Source organism: Phyllostomus hastatus, unplaced genomic scaffold (assembly GCF_019186645.2).
Source record: "Phyllostomus hastatus isolate PE091 unplaced genomic scaffold, TTU_PhHast_1.1 phas_scaffold_60, whole genome shotgun sequence".
Classification (NCBI taxonomy): Eukaryota; Metazoa; Chordata; class Mammalia; order Chiroptera; family Phyllostomidae; genus Phyllostomus; species Phyllostomus hastatus.
In genome coordinates this window covers 13893690-13915618 of record NW_025334038.1, presented here as the reverse complement: position 1 = coordinate 13915618, position 21929 = coordinate 13893690, and the positions used below count along the sequence as shown (strand labels likewise).

General features: G+C 36.2%; 1 protein-coding gene and 1 pseudogene across 1 annotated transcript in view; both read right to left on the bottom strand.

The window, feature by feature from the left end:
- Positions 1–8861: 8861 nt before the first annotated feature.
- On the bottom strand, positions 8862–10452 carry LOC123810314 (annotated as a pseudogene).
- A 10139-nt stretch (positions 10453–20591) lies between these two features.
- Positions 20592–21929, bottom strand: part of THSD7B (thrombospondin type 1 domain containing 7B) — a 776886-nt gene continuing 775548 nt past the window's right edge. Inside the window, exon 27 of the mRNA XM_045826088.1 lies at positions 20592–21665. Within this exon, the coding sequence (XP_045682044.1) occupies positions 21584–21665 (82 nt within the window). The 3' untranslated portion in view covers positions 20592–21583. The remainder of the gene's footprint in view (positions 21666–21929) is intronic.

Sequence of the window (21929 nt, the reverse complement as noted above, 5' to 3'; positions counted from 1 at the left end):
AAAACAGGCAGGTGTGAGTTGGCACACAGGTGTGAGTTGGCACAAAGCCCATGGATTTGTTCTCCCATGGGAATCAGACCTGCATTGTACCTAGGCTGCTTTGAGGCTCGCTTTTGCTAAAACTCCCTCACCCTGGATTGAGGCAGCAAATCCTTACTGCATATCTCTAAAGTAACTTCCTAAAATCTGTGCCAAACCTCCCAGGTATGGAGTGTAACCAGTTCAACCACTTTTCTCCTTGATCTGTAATATCTTTCTCTTTGAAGTAATTAGCAACATTCTTTCCTTTGTTATCTGTAAAAGGTTACCACCTGCAGTGAACCTGTGCATAGTAAATGAGGACCATCCTCCATGTAATATGCCCAGAAAAGCAATGAAAGCTTGTTCAGGCAGGGGTTGGGGCCCTCTCTCTCTCACTTAGAGAGTGGCCATGCTGTCCCCTTTTCTCCACAGGACTTCTGTCATCTGTGTGAATTTGTTTGTCTCAGCCACAACACATAGACCCCTTGGGCCAGAGTCCACATCAACTTTCAAATATATTATACAGTAGTATTAACTATACTCATCATGTTGTACTAACCTTATAAATGGAAGTTTGTACCTTTGCCCACTTTCATCCAATTCCCCTACTCGTTATTGTAGTTAACCACAAATATGATCTTTTCCTGAGTTTGGTGGGTTTGTTGTTTGTTTAAGATTCTACATATAAGTGAGATTATATAATATTATTTTTTGTCTTATTTTACTTAGTATAATCTCCTTAAGATCCATCCATGTTGTTGCATATGGCAAGAATTTCTTCTTTTAGGTACTTAATAGTGTCCCATTGTGTGTGTATTTTTTATCTGTACACCAAAATATTTTATCTATTCATCTGTTGATGGACATATGTCTTAGATTATAAATAATGCTGCAATGAACATTGGGATGCAGATATCTATTTTTTTTCAGTTTAACATCTATTTTGTATAGCTATGTCTGACTTTTTTGATTGTCATATGTTTTTTCTATCCTTCTTAGCGTGCGTGTTTTTTCTTTATTTTTTCTTGTTTATTCTGTTATAGTTGTCTCAATTTTTTCCCCTTTGCCCTCCTTTGTCCCATCGCATCCCCTGATCCCACAGTCCATCCCTAATCTGTTGTCCATGTCCGTAGGTCATTCATACATGTTCGTTGGCTACTCCCTTCTCCTTCTTTCAACCGTTCCCCCTCATCTTCTTTTCTCTGGCAGCTGTCAGTCTGTTCCATATTTCTTCCATGTCTCTGGTTCTGTTTTGCTCACTAGTTTATTTTGTTCATTATATTCCTCTTATAAGTGAGATCATATGGTATTTGTCTTTCACTGACTGGCTTATTTCACTTATCATAATGCTCTACAGTTCCATCCATGCTGTTGCGAAGGAAAGCAATTTCTTTTTCTTTCTGCTGCATAGCATTCCATTGTGTAGATGAACCACAGTTTTTTAATCCCTTCACCTAGTGATGGGCACTTATGTTGTTTTGAATACTTGGCTATTGTAAATTATGATGCTATAAAAATCAGGGTTCATAAGTTCTTTTAAACTGGTGTTTTGGGATCCTTAGGGTATTTTCCCAGCAGTGGAATTTCTAGGTTATAAAGCAGTTACATTTTTTATTTTTTGAGGAAATTCCATACTGCTTTCCACATTGGCTGCACCCATCTGCAATCTCACCACCAGTGTACTAGGGTTACTTTTCTCCACACCGTTGTCACCACTTGTTGTTTATTGATTTGGTTATGATGGCAATTCTGACTGGCATGAAGTTGTATTTCACTGTGATTTTAATTTGCATCTCTCTGATGGCTAGTGATGCTGAGCATCCTTGCATAGGTCTATGGACCCGCTATATGTCCTCCTTGGAGAAATGTCTGTCTAGGTCTTTTGCCCATTTCTTTTCTTTTTTTAAAAATATATTTTATTGATTATGCTATTACAGTTGTCCCATTCCCCCTCCTGCCTTTATTCCCCTCTGCCCTGCACACCCCTTCCCACCCACATTCCCCCCCTTTAGTTCATGTCTATAGGTCATACATATAAGTTGTTCGGCTTCTATATTTCCTATACTATTATTAATCTCCTCCTGTCTATTTTCTACTGACCATTTATGCTACTTATTCTCTGTACCTTTCCCCCCTCACCCCCTCTCACTCCCCTGATGATAGCCCTCCATATGATCTCTATTTTTATTATTCTGTTCCTGCTTTAGTTGTTTGCTTAGTTTGTTTTTATTTTTGTTTTAGGTTCTATTGTTAATAGCTGTTTGTTGTCATTTAGTAAAATGACTGCTCATATTTTTTTATCATCTTTTTCTTAGATAAGTCTGTTTAACATTTCATATATTAAGGACTTGGTGATGATGTACTCCTTTAATTGACCTTATCTGGGAAGCACTTTATCTTTCCTTCCATTCTAAATGATAGCTTTCCTGGATTGAGTAATCTTGGATGTAGGTCCTTGCCTTTCATGACTTGGAATACTTCTTTTCAGCCCTTTCTTGCCTGTAAGGTCTCTTTTGAGAAATCATCTGATAGTCTTATGGGAACTCCTTTGTAGGTAACTGTCTCCTTTTCTCTTGCTGCTTTTAAGATTCTCTCCTTATCTTTAATCTTTGGTAATGTAATTATGATATGCCTTGGTGTGTTCCTCCTTGGTTCCAACTTCTTTGGGACTCTGTGAGCTTTCTGAACTTCCTAGAAGTCTATTTCCTTTGCCAGATTGGGCAAATTCTCCATTATTTTTTCAAATAAAATTTCAATCTCTTGCTCTCCCTCTTCTTCTGGCACCCCTGTGATTTGGATGTTGGAACATTTAAAGATGTCCTGGAAGTTCCTAAGCCTCTCTAATTTTTGGAATTCTTGTTTTTTCATTCTGTTCTGGTTGAATGTTTCTTTCTTCTTTCTGCTCCACACCATTGATTTGAGTCCCAGTTTCCTTTCCATCACTGTTGGTTCTCTGTACATTTTCCTTTATTTCACTTTTCATAGCCTTCACTTTTTCCTCTATATTGTGACCATATTCAACCAATTCTGTGAGCATCCTGATTACCAGCATTTTGAACTATGCATCTGATAGGTTGGCTATCTCTTCCTTGCTTAGTTGTATTTTTTCTGGAGCTTTGATATATCCTTTCATTTGGGCCATTTTTTTTTGTCTTGGTGCACCTGTTATGTAGTAAGGTGTGGAGCCTTAGGTGTTCACTAGGGCAGGGCAACCCACATTGCTGTGCTGTGATGCTATCTGTGGGAGAGGGGTCTGAGAGGGAACAATGCTATTTGCTCCATTCTCTGCTGTATTTCAGTCACTTCCCCCACTACCCACAATCAAATTGGGCCCTTCTGGTGCTGATTCCTGGGTGGGTGAGTTTGTGTACATTCAAGGACCCTGTGGGTCTCTGCAACAAACTCCCCTGTGAGGCTGGGAGTTTCTCCCACTGCCACCTCAAACCTCACAGGTGTTTTTAGTCAGAGGCTTTGAGGCTTTATTTCCCAAACTGTAACCCTGGGTCGCATGGTCTTTCTCTCTCCCCAGTTGTTCCTCCCTGTTTATCTGCACGTGGATGTGGGACTGCCCAGTCCACAAGCTGCTGCCTTGCCTCCAGTCCTTTCCACTCTGGCTGCCCATCCTACAGGTCTGGATGAATGTTTATTCTTTAACTCCTTGATTGTCGGACTTCCATACAGTTTGATTTTCTGCCAGTTCTGGTTGTTTTTTGTTTTTGAATTTGTTATTGTCTTTCTTTTGGTTGTGCAAGGAGGCACAGTGTGTCTACCTATGCCTCCATCTTGGCCAGAAGTCCCTTTGCCCATTTTTTAATTGGATTGTTTGTTTTCCTGGTGCAGAGTCATGTGAGTTCTTTATATATTTTGGAGATCAAACCCTTGTCCAATGTATCATTGGAAAATATGTTTTCCCATACAATCAGTTCCCTTTTCATTTTGATGATGGTTCCTTTAGCTGTGCATAAGATTTTTAATTTGATGCAGTCCTATTTGTTTATTTTTCCTTTATTTCCCTTGCCTTAGGAAATATATCATCAAAAATATTGCTATGTGCGATATCTGGAATTTTACTGTCTGTATTTCCCTCCAGTACTTTTATTACTTATATTTAATATCAATTTTGAGTTTATTCTGGTATATGATACAAGTTGGTGGTCTAGTTTCAATTTCGTTTTTGCATGTACCATCCTACTTCTCTCAATGCCATTTATTAAAGAGGCTATTTTTACTCCATTGTATGTTCATGCCCCCTTGTCAAATATTAATTGACCAAAGAGATGGGGGTTTATCCCTGGGCTCTCTATTCTGTTCCATTGTCCTATGTGTCTGTTTTTATGTCAGTACCAGATTTTTTTTTATTATAAGTAATCTTGTAGTATAGTTTGATATCATGTATTGTGATCCCTCCTACTTTATTCTTCTGTCTCAAGATTGTGTGACTATTTGGGGTAATTTTTCTCCCATATAGACTTTTGAAGTATTTGTTCTAGACCTATGAAGTATGCCATTGGTATTTTAACAGGCATGGTGTTGAATCTATAGGTTGCTTTGGGTATTATGGACATTGTAATGATGTTGATTCTTCCAAACCATGAACAGGGCATGTGCTTCCACTTATTTGTATCTTCCTCAATTTCTTTCTTCAGTGGTCTAGAGTTTTCTGAGTACAGGTCTTTGACCTCCTCGGTTAAGTTTATTCCTAGGTACTTAATTTTTTGTTACCATCATAAAAGAGATTTTTTTTTATTTTCTGTTTCTAATGGTTCATTGTTGGTGTACAAAAATGCCATTGATTTCTGAATATTGACTTTGTATCCTGCTACTTCACTGAATTCACTTATTAGGTCAGGCAGTTTTTTGGTGGAGCCTGTAAGGTTTTCCATGTAGTCTATCATGTCTTCTGCAAGTAATGACAGTTTTACTTCCTCATTTCTGATTTGGATGCCTTTTATTTCTTCTTCTTGTCTGATCACTGTGGCTAGAACTTCCAGTAATATATTGAATAAGAATGGTGAGAGTGGAAAAGTCGTGTGCCTGACCTTAAGGGAAATACTTTTAGTTTTTGCCATTGAGTATGATGTTGGCAGTAGGTTTTTCATACATGACCTTTATTATCATAAATGGGTGCTGGATTTTATCAAATGCTTTTTCTGCATCTATTGATATGATCATGTGATTTGTGTCTTTCATTTTGTTTACGTGATATATCACATTTATTGGCTTGCAAATATTCTACCATCCTTATATTCCTGGAATAAATCCCACTTGAACATAGTATATGATCTTTTTAATGTATTGATGTATCCAGTTTGATAGTATTTTGTTGAGGATTTTTGCATTTAAGTTCATCTGAGATATTGGTCTGTAATTTTCTTTCTTTGTTGTGTCTTTACCTTGTTTTAGGATTAGAATTATACTGGACTTTTAAAAAAAGTTTGGGAATCTTCCCTCTTCTCAAATTTTTGGAAGAGTTTGTAAACAATTGGTGTTAGTTCTTTGAATGTTTGGTAAAATTCACCTGTGAAGCCATCTGGTCCAGGACTTTTTTGTGTCAGTAGTTTTTTGTTTACTCTTTCAATTTTACTAATTGTTATCTGTCTATTCAGGTTTTCTGCTTCTTCCTGATTCAGTTTTGGAAAATTGCATGTTTCTAGAAATTTAACCACTTTTCCCAGATTGTCTCATTTCTTGGCATATAGTTAGTTGTTCCAGTAATTTCTTATAATCCTTTGTAGTTCTGTGGTATCAGTTATTACCTCTCCATTTTCATTTCTCATTTTATTTATTCAGGCTCCCTCTCTCTCTCTCTCTCTCTCTCTCTCTCTCTCTCTCTCTCTCTCTCTCTCTCATCTGGTTAACAGTTTGTCAGTTTTGTTTATCTTTTTAAATAACTCCGGATTCACTGATCATTTGAAATTTTTTTAGTCTCTATGCCACTTAATTATGCTCTGATCTTCATTATTTCTTTCCTTCTGCTTTTTCTGACCTTTATTTTTTGTTGTTCTTCTAGTTCTTTCAGAGGTAGATTTAGGTTGTTTATTTGAGATTTTTCTATCTTCTTTAGGTAGTGCTGTATTGCTAGGAAGTTCCCTCTCAGGACTGCCTTCCCTGTATCCCATAGATTTGGGGTTGTTGTGTTTGTTTTATTTGTTTCCAGATACTTGATTTCTTCCTTGATTTCATTGTTAATCCATTCATTATTTAATAACCTGCTATTCAGCTTCCATAGATTTGAATATTTCTGAGTTTTTTCTTGAGGTTGACTTCTAGTTTCAAGCTATTGTGATCTAAGTAGGTGCTTGATATGATTTCAATTCTTGAATTTTTTGAGGCTTGTTTTAGTCCTACCATGTGGTCTATTTTTGAGAGTGATCCATGTGCATTTGAGAGGAATGTGTGTTTCTGCTTATTTTTGGTGAAATGTTCTATAAATATCAATTAAGGCCATTTGATCTAGAATATTGTTCAAGCTGCAATATTGTTGTTGGTTTTTTGTTTGGAGGATCTATCCATTGTTAACAGTAGGGTGTTAAAATCCCCTACAATGACTGTATCTCCTTATTAAAGTTCAAGATTTTCTTTATATACCTAGGTGCACCTATACTGGGTGCATAAATGTTTACTAGTGTCATATCTTCTTGTTGTACTACTCCCTTAAGTATTATGAAGTAACCTTCATTGTCTCTTGTTATTACCTTTGTTTTGAAGTCTGTTTTGTCTGATATAAGTACTACTACCCCAGCTTTTTTTTTTCATGTCCATTTGTGTGGAATATTTGTTTCCATCCCATCATTTTCAATCTGTGTATATCTTTAGTTTTGAGGTGGGTTTCTTGTAGAAAACATGATACAGCATATATGTGAGTCATATTTTCTTATCCATTCATCTACCCTGTGTCTTTTGATTAGAGTATTTTATCCATTTACAGTTAAGGTTATTATTGATAGGTACTTATTGCCATTTTTTCCTTTATACCTGTGTTCCTTTCCCTTTCTGTGTGTGTGTGTGTGTGTGTGTGTGTGTGTGTGTGTGTATTTATCAGCTGGTCCTATAAGCCTACAGGAAACAAGTAGTGATGGTAGTTGATCCTGAGGAAAGATTGGATATTCTGTAATACAATTTTCTAAAAATTTTATGCAGGAAAATGGCTAATTTCCCTAAAAAAAGGTAAAAGGTGAACTTTTGTTGGTAAAAGAATTCCAGGGGTGTTTGGTGATTTAAAGTTTGCAGGATTATTTCTGTTTGCTCAAATGCCCAGTCCCATTTTTACAGTCCCACTACTTCCAGACCAGTGGCTTTATTTTAGTGTAAGATACGTGCACGAATTACAATCAAGCCTTGGGCTTAAGTCTAACCCATTACTGTCCTGAGAAACCAACTGCCATACAAATATTTTGCACTCATGTTCTGAGTTGGCATTCAGGGCCTTTAACTTTCCCTTTGTTGGTTCATGCTTTCTTGCATCATTATAATCACTTTTGTCATCATGAGAATGCCATGCCACAGTTGATCTCCCAATGTCTTGCTCTGTTTGTACTCTATAAGATTCTACCACCAATGTTAGCCTGGTTAATTGTGAATCTAGTGAATGCCATCAATACAGGGCAAGAAAGTAATTTGTGCTCTCCATAAAACATTAAGCAATGCAATGCTAGAGTCCCATTGCCTGAGGTCACTCTGGTACAAATTATTTACCACTCTGAGTTTAAGCAGGAAAGAAGTGGCCTACTTAAACAGTTGATTTGAGTTTAATAAAAGTATGTTTAAATAAATGAGTAGGACTAAGTGAAATTAACAGCCATAACCCAGTATCCCTCTCATGCCAAAGGGCCAAAGGAAGAGGCACAGAGGGAGTAGGTACTGGAAGCCAGGGAGAGAACCTCTAATTGTACAAGAGAGAAACTTGACAGAAGATCTAGCCTTTATTAAAAGAATGTAATCAATTTATGGCAATCCAGAGGGAGGCAGTTGGTTGAACAAATACTCTGTATGTTGATTGCCTGCCAGTACCTCTCACTGGATGATGCCTACCAGAATTCAGAGTTCAAGGAAGCCCATCAAAGTAGTCCATAAATTCAGTCTTTAAAAGTTGGTGAAGAGTTGAGAGTTTCTTTATTGCCTCTAATGAAATGTCATCCTACAGAAAAGTCATATACATCCTTTCATGAATTTACTCCCTGTGATTTTTTTTTGGGGGGGGGCGGTTTATTTCAAGTGGCATCTTTTATTACATTTCAACTATTTGTTTTGGTATAAAGAATTGCAATGGATATCAATATTTTAATTTTCTACCTGACTAACTTACTAAACTCTCTTATTAATTTTAATAGTTTATAAATTCTTTTGCATTATTTATTGAGACAACTTTTCATCTGTAAATAATTAGATTTTTTTGTCTTTCACAATTTTTATAAATGCACCCCCCAGCATATTTTTGTTTGTTTTTGTTTTTCACTGCCTTTTTGATCAGGTCTTTGTTCAAAATAAATTTTCCAACATGATTTGGTTTTTATGAAATAAACAGATTTAAGTTTATGCAACAGGGTTCTTTCCTTCTTAATGGGTTTCTTTTCTGCTGGCTTCTTTTCAGCAGCTGGATTTTTGGTGGCTGCAGTCTTTACTCTAACCAAAGGCTTTTTCTTTTCTTCTCTGCAAGAGGTTTCCTGTTTGGACCCCCCTTCCCACTTGATTTGGTTTCAAGTGATGCTGTTGCTTTATCCACCAGGAGTTTGGACTACTGATCTGGCAAAAATGTCATTACAGCTTATGGTCTTTGCATATGTGTTCAGCTTTAACATGATTTCGGGATTTTCAGGGAATTCTCTTTTAGGACTCTGCAATTAATCTTGTTGCATGGTACTTGAAGGGCTCATTAGATCTCTTTTTTTTTTCCAAATTCTGCCAAGGTCTGAACTGAGCACCTTGTGTATGGGGAAATTGCAGCTACTATGAGGGAGACAGTTTTATACCAAGTGCCATAAAAATCATCTGACTTATGAAGGGCACTTCTAGTCCAAGTACAGTAATGTCCCACGTGCCCACTAGGAGTAAGTTTCAAAATGTTCAATTTGCCACACTTGTGTTCATCATAAAAGATGCTGGGTCCCTTGCACTGGATATAATGATAGCTTCTTGTTTGGCCTTTGCTAACTCTCATTTGCTGAGAGGCAGTAACCTTTTTATTACATCAGGCCTTATGTTTCTAAAGAAGCTAGACAGTTTCCTTAATCTTTTCATGGTTTTCAACTTTATCTTTAAGCACAAAAGGAAATTCAGGAACTTCCTCTATACAATGACCTTTAGATGTAATCTGCCATGGTAAGGTAAAGTGCCCAATGCAGGGCAAATAGCATATGCTTCCATGTAGTGTTCACTCCATGGGGCCAACAGTGCCAGGTTTTGGTTGGTGAAAACTTGTGGCCACCACAACACGTATTTCCAGAAACACCTTGTCAAGAACATGAGTACCCACCATCTCAAACTCTGGGAATTCAAACTCCAGCTCTGCTAGTACCCCAGGACTCAGCACTGATTTGCTGACACACTAACTCACTGATGGCATAGGGCTCTTGTTTTAACACAAGCTGGTGAGCTATTGTGAGCAAAGTTCACAATAGCTAGTCAAATGGGAGCCTTGAACATGGCAGGCAAAATGACATTTTTGCCAGATGATCCTATTTTGGGATATCAGTGAATGAGCACACACCATCATAGGGAGAGTAGAAGGCCCACCTCCTCTCAAACCAGAGGCTCCAATAGGAAATGCTCTCCCCATCTTATTGAGCTGACTAAACTTTTTTATATAAGATTATAAACAAATGGTGATATCAGGATTCCCTGGTTTATTTTTTATTAAACGTAAATATTTTAATATTTCATTACTGTTTATTAAGAATTCTGTAATTTTTAAAAATATTTTTCAGGTTTTTTAGTTATCTATTACTATGTAACAAGTTACTTTAAAAATTAGTGACTCAAAACAACAACAAACATATATTATCTATAGATACAGAATCTGAGAGCAGTGTAAGGGTATGATGCTGGCTTGGGATCTCTCATGAAGTTATAGTCAAAAGTCAGCCAGGGATGCAATAAGTTGTAGTCATCTGAAAGATCAGAGTGGAAATATCAGCTTCCAAAATTGCTAATACATAGGGTTTGCAAGTTGGTACTTGTTGTTGGATGGAGGCTTCAGATCCTTTCTTCATGGACTTACCTTTCAGATTTCTTTAGTGTCCTCGTAACACAGTAGCTGACTTCCCTTAGAATGAGCAACCCAAGAGACTGTAAGGGAGATACCAAAATATTTCTATAACAGCATTCAAGATCACAAGCTGTTATTTCCACATTATCTTATTGGGTTCACAGATCAGCCCAATACTGTGTGGGAGGGAGTTACATAAGTGCATGAATACCAGGAGGTAAGGACATTGTGGGACATTTTGGAGGCTAACTATTATTATCAAGTTAGTATTTTTCTTCTATTTCTTGTATTAAGATTTTTTGTCATGAATTGTTTTACCAAATTATCTTTCAGTATTTATTGAGATGATCAAGACAGTTTCTTGCTTCATTACTTTGGCTTATCATTAGATAATCAATCTTATATTCTTTGATGTATCTCCAAATAGCTATTATGTATTTTGCTGGATTAAATCTGTTAATATTTTCTTCTGAATAACACTTATTAAATTGACTAATGGTTTTCATAACCCGTGCAGTCTTTCATTGTTTTGGTATCAATGGTATGCTAGCCTTGATGTTTAAAGTTTTGTCTCTTCTAACAGTTTCATATAAATGTTTGTGATCACTATTTGAAATTACTTTTTGAAAGTTTGCTATAACTTACTAACAAAACTATCTGTGCTAGTTCTTTCTTCTATAGAAATATATTTAATTATCAGTTGGGTATCTTAAATATTAAAAAAATCTGTACAGGTGTTCAATTTCTTTGTAAGTTTTATTTTTTCTGGAAATTTTATGTAATCTGTAAATTTTATTTTTGTGAAGTTGATCATGCTATTCCTATTACTTTTCATGCCCTCTGCCATGCAATCTGTCCATTTTTTAATCCTATATATTCTTCATTTGTAACTCTTTTTCTCTTGATCAGTCTTTCCAGGAGGTTATCTTATTTGTAGTAACTTTTAAAAACCCAACCAAACTGAATTAACAAACAAACTAGAGACCAACTCAAAGAAAGAGAACAGGATGACAGCTAAGCAGGGGGCATGTTAGAGGGTGGAGGGATCAAGCAAAAAGGAAAAAGGACTCATGGGCATGGACTAGAATGTGGTGATTGCAGGGCAAAGAGATGTAAGGGAGTTAAATGGTAATGGAAAAATACAATAAAATTAGAAAAAATAAAACCCAAACTTTCATATTGTTTGTCTCCTGTTTTACTTTCTTTTCAAAAATTTTCAAGTGTATATGCTATTTTGTCTTTGTAATTTATATTTACAATTGTGATCATACATGTTTTTTCTATGCATGGAAACACATGTATTTGTCAGAAAACTTAGTCTTCAAAACAGACTTGAATGCATTGACTGGGTGCTGGTTGTGGAAGAACAAGCAAGGTCATCCTGGTCTGAGGGAAGGTGAACTTGTAGGCAATTGAACCCACAAAACTGGATGGCTATCTGGGGACAGGGACAACAATAGAACTAGAATGAACAATAATCGGAAAAAACCTCGAAATTTTGGATCTGGATACAAAGACCAGATGGACAAGTGAGCTAGTGAGCATGTTCTGCAATGACTGCTTGAAGCCCAGAGACTTTTTTTGACAAACTGTGTTTATGGGTCAGTTATTGCTTTCTCTGAGTATTGGACTGACATAAAAGGGTAGACGCTTTGGGGCACAGCAGGTTTTGTCTCTTCAGTTGTGATCCCGTGATTTACTAGTGACCAGAGCAGTGAAAGAGTCTGATGATAATTTTCAGTTCAAATAAAAAACAAACAAACAAACAAACAAACCCTAATCTTTTGTGCTAATGTAAACCCATCAACCATGGGATGGTGATAGTTATGAAGAAAATCTGTCAAATGAGGTCTTGGTGACTATCATGACAATATTTGATGAAAACCACATTTCTATTGCATTAAAACATCCAAATTTATTTTAAAAAGCATGATTTTCTTTAACTTTTAAATATATTATCAGTACATGTCACTTTACAGCATGTAGCAGTATACCATTCTGACTTGTGCTTCTGAATTCAATATGACTGAATGACTTCCTTAAAATACGTACAGTAATATATAGCCTTGTTCACCAGCTCCCAGGAATAGCATGCTTTAATTAACATATGCATTACACAACTATCTGCTCATCTTAGTTTTCTGTATAAAGAGGACTGAAATTTGTTCTACCTAAGAAGCAAGATCAACACACTTAGAGGCTAGGTGCAGATTTTAATATTTCAGAGGTTCAATTGTCATAACTGGTTTAACTAACCAATGCTGTAATGTACATTTCAGAAAACTGCTGGAAAGGAAAACCAATTTTGTGTTTGAATTGAATTCAAATAAATCTAGCACAGTGTATCTGTGCTATGCATATCCTTGCTAAGGATTTCTACAAATTAGTTGCAAAGTCTTAAACTTGCTTGAAAAGAGGCATGGGATTTGTCATTTTTCTTAAACTGGAATTTTTTTCCTTATAGATTTATGGAAATACTTTGTGTCCTTAAAAGTGACTAATGTAGCCCTGACTGGCATAGCTCAGTGGATTGAGCACGGACTGGGAACCAAAGTGTCCCAGGTTCGATTCCCAGCCAGGGTACATTCCTGGGTTGCAGGCCAGAACCCCCAGCAACCGCACATTGATGTTTCTCTCTCTCTCTCTCTCTCTCTCTCTCTCTCTCTCTCTCTCCCCACCTTCCCTCTCTAAAAATAAATAAAAAAAATCTTAAAAAAAATATGACTAATGTAGACATGCTATTTTTAAATTTCTATCTAGGTGCACTTTTTAAAACTCTAAACTTTAATTACAAGTTTATTCAGTTTACTCATTTTTGAAAGAGGACATGGACTAAATGAATTGGTTCTGGTGTGCAATACCCAGGGTCAGATTAATCAATGGAAACATTCACTTAGACAACATTGGAAAAATGGCAACCCCCATTGTGCAACTAATGGTGCCTGGAGCTCCATGGAGCTGGGCCATCCCTGCCTTGCAGCCTCCAAGAGGACTGAATATTTCTTATCTTTTGTTATCAAGGGTGCAGAAAGGAGAACTTGAAACTTTTCACTAGCTCATCTCTTTCTCTCTCCTTCCCTCCTTAAATTTCCCCCATTAATGGTATCTTCTCCATTTCCCTGGAGGTGATTAGCTTCATTGGCTTGTCCCACCCTGTCATTATATCCAAGAGAAGATACCATACAGAGCCATTGTTATCTAATTTTGTTATAGATGAAAGAATCTGAAAAGTAATTTTTAGGATTCTTTTGTGGCAGCCTCATGTCTATGCTTGACACCAGGAGCAAATCTGTAGGAAGATCTTCATTTGCTATATGATAACCAGCCATTCTAAACATTAGGAGACAAGATCGCAGATCATAGCTTGTCTGTTGGTGAAAGATTAATTTATTAAGTAGTTGTAGGCATAATCTAGTGAATTCATTACAATCTACTGATGGAATAATCATCTTTTAAAGAACCTAACCTCATCTGTGAACAGATGATAGTAATGTATTTCTTGCCTGAGTTGCAAAATATTAACTCTTGAGTGGTTTCAGATCTACTCTTGTTAATTTTAAATTTTGGTTCCCCAAAGAAATGCTTACAAATACACACAGCACATGCACACACATGCATGTGCATATATGTCCACATACATATACATATTCTCCCACAATTTTACCATCAGGAACACAACTTTCATTAGTTGCTTTTTATGGCAATGGCTTTGGATCCTTTCAACTAATGATGCAATAACCAGAACTAAAGATTTCTCTCCTTTTTTTAGTTCATTCTTTTCATGTCTTTGTAACTTTTTGCCATCTCCTATCTGCTATTCCAGTTGTATGTTCCCTGTTTACCATTTTGTAATATATGAATATGGTTATGTTAGATAGGTGTTAATGAGAGGTGTTTTGATAAAGGGTCAGGTCATAGAAGACTTGGTGGGGAATCCTGATCACTCTATTTTAAAGACATGCTCTGTAAAATAATATTTGTATGGAATGTATTTACTAGGGGCGAGTGGCTACACACACACATAGTAAGTCCTTTGACTGCTCCCCTTGTACTTTCAAACATGGAGCAAATCAATAGTGTTTGATACAGAGGTATTTGGAGATTTGAGAAACAAATTAAAGCTGTATGTTTAGGGAAAAAAAATGAGGCTCACCTGGTTATTCAACCCTAAATGGCAATCCCGCAGAAAACAGACATGGAGACCTGAAACCCTATGGTAGTTGTGGTCCTTCAGAAACACAGCTCTAACTTGATGTGTATCAAAGGTCTCTTTGGGATTACATTCACTAGTTATTGCACGTACAAGGAAAGTACAGCACAATGAAACATTTGTCAGATGTGATGTGAACTACCAGCTTGAGGTAGTTTCTGTTTCAACATTAGATTGCACTATTTTGTGATGAAGTCACAGTGTTTAAAGCTGAGTTTTCATTGATTGTTGTAAACAAAATGAATGGTGAATAAACACCAATATGGAATAGGAAATGGGGGCAGCAGCATATAATCTGAATCCAAGGTGGAAGAAGGTCTGAGAGCACAACTCTACTTAACATGCTATTGTGGTTATTTAAAATTAAAATAATTTATGTGTATATATTTTAATGTTACTAAGTTAAATATAAATTATTAAGTTGTTTGAGTCTAACTACTTCTTAAACAGAAGGGTTAGGTATTTTTTCTGACTAGTGAGTGTCAGGATGGGTGGGTAGGACAAAACGGTGGCTAGACTACAATCAAAATGGCAGCTGAACTATAATTAATCATGGCGGCTGAACTATAACCCAGAAGAGATGGCTGACGTCAAATCAGGGTGCGAGGGGAACTACCAGTGATATGTTGCTGCTTTGTTCACAAGGGACCAATCCCCAGCTCTGTCCAAAATAAAACCCCGCCATTTTCTCTGCTTGGAGCGGTTTTCCTGGCCCCCCCACCATGTGGGCCAGGGAAATTTTGCCTGGGCACACAAACCCCAAATAAAGCTTTATACTGCCTAATTTTATGGCTGATTAGCATTTATTTCCTTGGAGGAGCCTAAGAAAGTCTTTCAGTGAACACCATGAAAAAATTATTTAGACACTAAGGGTCCTACAAACCAAGAGTCTTAAAACCTCTCAATTATATAATTCTGTTGTTTCACCCTGTTTGTTTTAATCTGTTGATTTTTCTTTGAGAATAATGAAGGAAGACCAATGACACTGTAGGAAAGTTTTTTTTTTTTTTTTAATATGGGGTGTGAGTGTATAGATATGATTCCTACACAGTGGCTAAGTATTTCCAGGTCCCCAGTCTCTAACCACCAATGCACTGAGACAGGTGTTGTTTATATGGAGTATCTGAGTACCATGATGTGCTTTCCACAAGTCCCACTTCTGGTGTGAGATTGGTGAGGTTGCTCCATGGTGGACATGGGATAAAAGCCCTTTTGTATGAAGACTTCTAGTGATTCGGCCCAATGAAAAGGGTGTGTAAATAAAGAAACTTTTCATCCTATTAGATGAAGGAATTGATACATCTCACTTTAGGCTTATTGATTCTTGGACCAACCCAACAATGTGAAAATTATCCTCACCTTGGTCCTTACTCCACAGAATGAAAATTATCTAAATCTCTGGGGCTAAAATGCCAGGCCAATTAGCAGTAACCTTGTCCTCTACCTGTCAAAGGTCTTCATTATTCAGTGTGTAGCCCAAATTCCAGTTTTTTCTTGAGCCTTTCCTTAATCCCCCAAATGATGTTTGTCTAGTCTTCCCATGTACTGATTATATCAGTGTTCCTTATTGTTCATATATGCTTCTTTTGATTTGTATCTTCATTAGAAATAGAAATATACTCAAGAAACCATGGTCAAATTGTCTCAAGGAGACTCATAATTTTGGCCATAGCCACAGTGGAATTACTTTTCTTCTCTTTTGGAAAACAGTGATTAACAAATTATGATTGTCCTTTGCAGGTCTACTTAACCTTATCACAGTCATTTAAAATGATAATAATTCTATAACGTCTGGATAAATGAATGAGACCTTGACTAAATAACCCCAAGAGTAGAGGAAAATTGATATTTCAGCACACCTATAACCCACTGACACACCAGTGCACTGTAGTGTACAGATTGGTAAACTGAGTCTTGGGTCTTATGCTACTTTGGTTACTATACTATCTTCACGTGTATTTCTCAAAAGACAACTTATAAGCATTATAGCAAGTATAATATCTAAACCTTATAAAATCTCCATAAAATATCTCTGATTTAAAATCATTGAGCTTGCCAGTTAATGTTATTGGAGAACTGTGCAGCTCTTGCTGGTAAACACACCTTTTCCTGGGGTTCTGCCCCCAGAGGAACATTTTAGGTGGAGTCAGTGAAGACTGTTGTTTTGAGTTTCCATCACCATAATTATTTCTTAGCACAGACCAGGTAAGGAACATAGATGAATGGGCCTGCTTGGTCCAGGGCAAGGAGTGTAAGTCAGGTGACAATACTGGCCTACCTCATCTCATGTCACTCCACTGTTTAAAAACCCACTGTGGCTGCACATAAATTTAGAATAAAATCCAAATTCCTCACCATGCTTTCCATGGTTGTATGCTATGTATTTCTCATTTCTTTACCCTCATTCAATTATTCTACAAATATTGAGTACCTACCATATTCCAAAAATTTTAGAGACATACATGAACAAAATTAAGATCCTTGCCCTCATGGTGTTAATGACTTAATTCAAGAGATAATGGACAATAGCTGTAAAATAAAAGTTTATAATGAAATTGTTTTAGAGATAATAGGAATATGAAAACAAAGTTGTGGAAGTTGATAAAGTTGAGAGTAGCAGCAGGAATTGAGTCAGACACTTTTTTTTTGTAAAGGGTCAGATATTATTTTAGGCTTTGCAGGCCAAGGCTCTCTGTAGCAACTGTTCACCCTTGCCCTTGTAGCATGAAGGCAGCCATAGGTATAAGTTAATGAGTGGGCATGGCTGCATTCCAGTAAAACTCTATAAAAACATGCAGTTGGCTTATTTGGCCAATGAACTATAATTTGAAGATTCTTGGATTACATTAGTAAGTGATCACTGGGGAATGCTTGATTGAGAAGGTAGAATTTGAGCAACATTACTCTCTGTCCCATTGTCTTGTGTAGTTTTAATAACGTGTATTACCATGTTAACATGTTTTATGTGTGTGTTTGTAGGCAAGCTTTTTTTCCCTCTCTCTCCCTATAAGTATATAAATCCCATGGGGACAGTGAGCTGGTCTTATGTTGCTCATCACCTAGTGTAGTGTCCAGAACATAGTAGATATTCAATAAATACTTGTTAAATGAGTAGAGTGTGCATGTCATTCCTAAAGAGGGCATTTAATATTCAGTTTTAGCAAATTATTACCATAAAAGATTGAGGCATTTGTAATCATATTTTCTATGTTTCAAGCAAAGGTAGATATCCAAATTATTGTATAAAATCTCTCAATTTTATTTTGTTAAAAATGTACATATATATTAACCTTTTTTTGAAAGACAGGAAGGAGGGGGAGAGAGAAATATCAATGTGTTGTTTCATTCATTTATGCATCCATTGGTTGATTCTTGTATATGCCCTGACCAGGGATCAAATCCACATGACTGAAACTAATTTAAAAATATAAAATTCTTTGGATATTAAACTAAATATTTCTGTAAGCTAGTTCTGGAACTTTGGCTACATGCATATACCTTCATGAGAGAAAGCAACTGGTATTTTATTTAGTCTCCTTTCTACACTGTGCAGTATGAGGGGTGATGTGGGCAACTTCTCAGGGTCAGTGGTTGCTAGCAACACCAGGTCACACTCACTCTTTAGGACTTCCTACCCATAGTCTCTGACTGTAAAAACTACAGATGTTGAACATGTGTTTACTGTTGAAGCAATATGCTCTCCTAAGAAAAAAAGTTCACAGACTTTGTGCATACAATTAGCATCTCTATCACCCTATGGGAAATTCTTTTTCACTTGCAGCATATCTGTCTACTTGGCTTGCTCCAGAGGAGTGAATGTCCCAAATCTTTGGATCTATGTACTATAATTTTCAAGTAAGGTTAAAGTCAGAGGAAATCACATTTCATTGAATCAAAAGTATACCTCCTAGCACTGTGCCTTGTCCATGGAAGATGTTTAATAAATTGGTATTGTTAGAGTGAATTAATGAAATCTGTATTGTTATATTTGAGAAATATGTATTAATTGGAATAAAAATGTTTTGAGTATTCCAGAATTATTGTACTCAAGCTATGGATGTTGAAAATTTAATATATAAACACCAATTCAATACCTGTATAATTGTTGAATCTATAATAAATGAAAAACTTGAAAGAGCTAAGTGTAACAGCTGAATATGCTGTGTAATACTAATTGTAGGTAATATTTATTGTATTTTTGACATGTGATTATTACTAATTATCTTACACATATTATTATTATTTAGAATAAGGTAAAATATTTATTGCTAACACCATGAGTATGAAAAGTCATATGATCTGTACAGCTGAAAAACCACTGCAGGTGATTACTGTGCACTGACTCTAAGATGTACTAGCTTGTTTCTCAGTACTAGGATTACTTATTTCAGATCATTTTCAAGATAACAGAAAAGATAAACAGATAAACACATGATACTCTAACCTATGAGATAAAGGCATAGGATTAAATACAGAATTTTTTAAGTTTATGATATTTTGCAGATCAGATTTGGAAAGAATATGAATGATCTCTATTTGTATTACTTTTAAGGGAAAAAATTATCACAGATACCTACAAACATATATATATGTAGTATTGAAGGATTTTTTTTGTTTGTTTTTATAAAATCACATTCTCAGTCTTCTGCCTTAAGCTCAAACCAGAACAATTAGTTCATTCTGATGTACATACCAGATGTGTGCCCAAGGTCCTTTCTTGGGGATACTGGTGACCTGGGTTTGGGCACAGGGAGAGCCAAAGATGGTACCTATCAGCCTTCCTAGTCTCTGATGGGGATTACAGTCAGGCTTCTAGACACATGTTTAATTAGAAGTCTGCCCCTCAGGCTATGGCTCTGAAAATGTTAGTAAGCTTCTTTCATAGAAAAACTGGGTGTTTCTCTCTTGCCTCTGAGTTGTACCATGAAGGCGTGGGTAGCTGTGGTGAGTCCCTTTATGCCCTTTAGGCACCATTTCTCAGTTTGCTATAGCCTAGTAGGTTTTCTGATACAAGACCCTTTGGCTTGCAAAGCTAGTGTTTGGTGGTGTCATCTTTCAGGTGCAGGTCTTAAAATTTGGGTTGCCAGGTATTGGGTTTAGACCCTCTGCTCCTCAAAGAATTACCGGGCATTGTGAGTTTCCTTCCAATTATGGACTGCTCTGCTGAGAGTGAGGTTCATGGTGAGATTGTGTCTCAGCCTTTTTTATCTGTTTTGATGTATATTTTTCCTCATTTGTCTGATATGTAAGAGTTGCTCAGCTAGTTTTTGAGTTTCTTTTGTACAGAATTGTCCCATATGTAGCCACATATTTGGTGTGTCTGCAGGGAAAGGTTAATTCAGATTCTCATACTTCACCATCTTGAACTGGAACTCCATTGTACATCATCATCTTCCTTAAGAGGAAATAGTTTTATTATCTTTATCTTGTGGGTCAGACAACAGAGGGACAGCTATTTTGCAATTCTTGTAGGGTAAGTATCACATAGATGGTAACGGCTTTGGTCTCCACAGTCAGGCTTTGATCTCCAAAGCAGGGTCTCTTGAACTACTATAAACAGTATTGAAAAGTTAGCTAAAGTAAACTAATAAAAAGACATCTAGGAGTTGTTTCCTCAACCACACTATTGACAGAAATTATCTCTTCATTTACTCTTTTGATTTAACCATTTAAGTGATAAATGGTTAATGGAAGCCATATTATTAATACAAACATCCATATCTCACTCATTGTATTTCATTGCTAACATTTCCATTTTTTTGAGGTCTTTCAGGTCATTTACATACCTGCATTTGCCTTATTACAGTTGTTTGTTCTAATACTGACTGAGCTTTAAATATTCCTTAAAAGCAACTCTGTGTAATTGTGGTTGACTTTATTTCACAGTATACAAAATGGTGTTGAGAATGTGGGGTAAGGGTCCTTTTTTCTGTCAGTGATTTCAACTCTCAATCTCTAAAACCATGACACAGGGAAAATGTTATTAAAACTGTTTTTGTCAAAGTAAGAGTACTTCAGAATTGAATAAATATAAAACAGTTATCTTCTCAGTCTCTTGAGTACTTTATTTGTTAGAAATACAAGTCAATACCACAAGATGGCACCTTCTTACTTTCAACATCTACAATTACAAACAAGTATCTTCATAAAATGGTTTCAGGTTTTTAATGTGTTTTAGATATTATTGAAACCTTATAAAAGCAAGACTTGCTATAAACAGGATCGGCGTTTGATGTATATTAAATGAGGTCAGATAATTAAATTTGAAAAAAGAATTTATAAATTTTCAGATAAGAAAATTGAAATTACAAAGGCAGAGTTGGTCATCATTAAACTGAATTACAACTGTGTGATTAATTCTATATCTACGTTGCTAAGTTTTTGTTAAAATGTAGTTTTAATAATTAAATAATCTACCTCATTCTCCAATATAACCACCTACTTCATTTGTACACCCCAACATTCAGTACACATTTCAATTAGAAACCACTAGCTTTCATCTACTCCATCAATTACGCACACTCCTTTTTTTCAATAAATGCAATCCATGAAGTGCCATCATCCCCTAGCTACAAAACAAAATACAACATTTAAAGGTTAAAAACTCAGAGAATTTCTGAAATGGCAACCCATTCTCTCTGTGTTCATGAAAATAGTCAATCCAATTTGAAAGTCTTTGAAGTTATGTAAACTCTAGAAAACTCAGTGTTGAAGTATGGAAAGAATAAAGACTTGCACTAATATAGTGCATAACAGCGCAGTGTCAGACTCGCATTTACAGTGAGTGCCTTGATTGGACTTTCCTCTGGATTGTCATCATGCTGCTGAAGATACAGTTTACTCAAGTCTGTGGGAATTCCATCATGTGTTCTTCCTCCCGTTTCCAAACAGGAAGAGAAGGGTTTTCAGTTCCCTTGGGAAAATAAAAAAAATAAACACACCCACAAACAACTTGAACTCAAAATGGCAGACCAAATAATCCTTGACTCCATGTCCAAATGAAGTTGAGGCAATATTACTTTTGCAGTATTTGTATTCTGCCTAATATATCACACTGTGAGATTCCTCAAAAAACTGAGAAGTCTGAGAGCTACAAAAGAGAAAGCAGTTAAGGCAGTTGATGTCTACATTTGGATTTCTTTTTCAGGTTACATATCTAAGTCTCCATCGTAGGCTAAGGTCAGAGGCTTCTGTTGGGGAGGTGTGCTTTGATGTTGTTTTGGCTTCTTGCTGCAAAGGGAAAAAAAGAATTCCTGAGATAAAGTTCACAGAGCTTTGTTTCATCTGCCAAAAACAATTGTGAGGTTTAGAAATTCAAGTGGATAACTGCATTTTTGGTTTTCTTACTTGTATACTTTGATGTTGTTTTTAGGAGAAGCTATAGTGCTTTCAAAGTCTTAAAAATGGTTTAGTGGAAACAAAGAACATAGTAGAGGTCTACTTTTCTTTCTTGTTCTTATTTATACTCAGTAATGTGAACACCTGCTGATCACT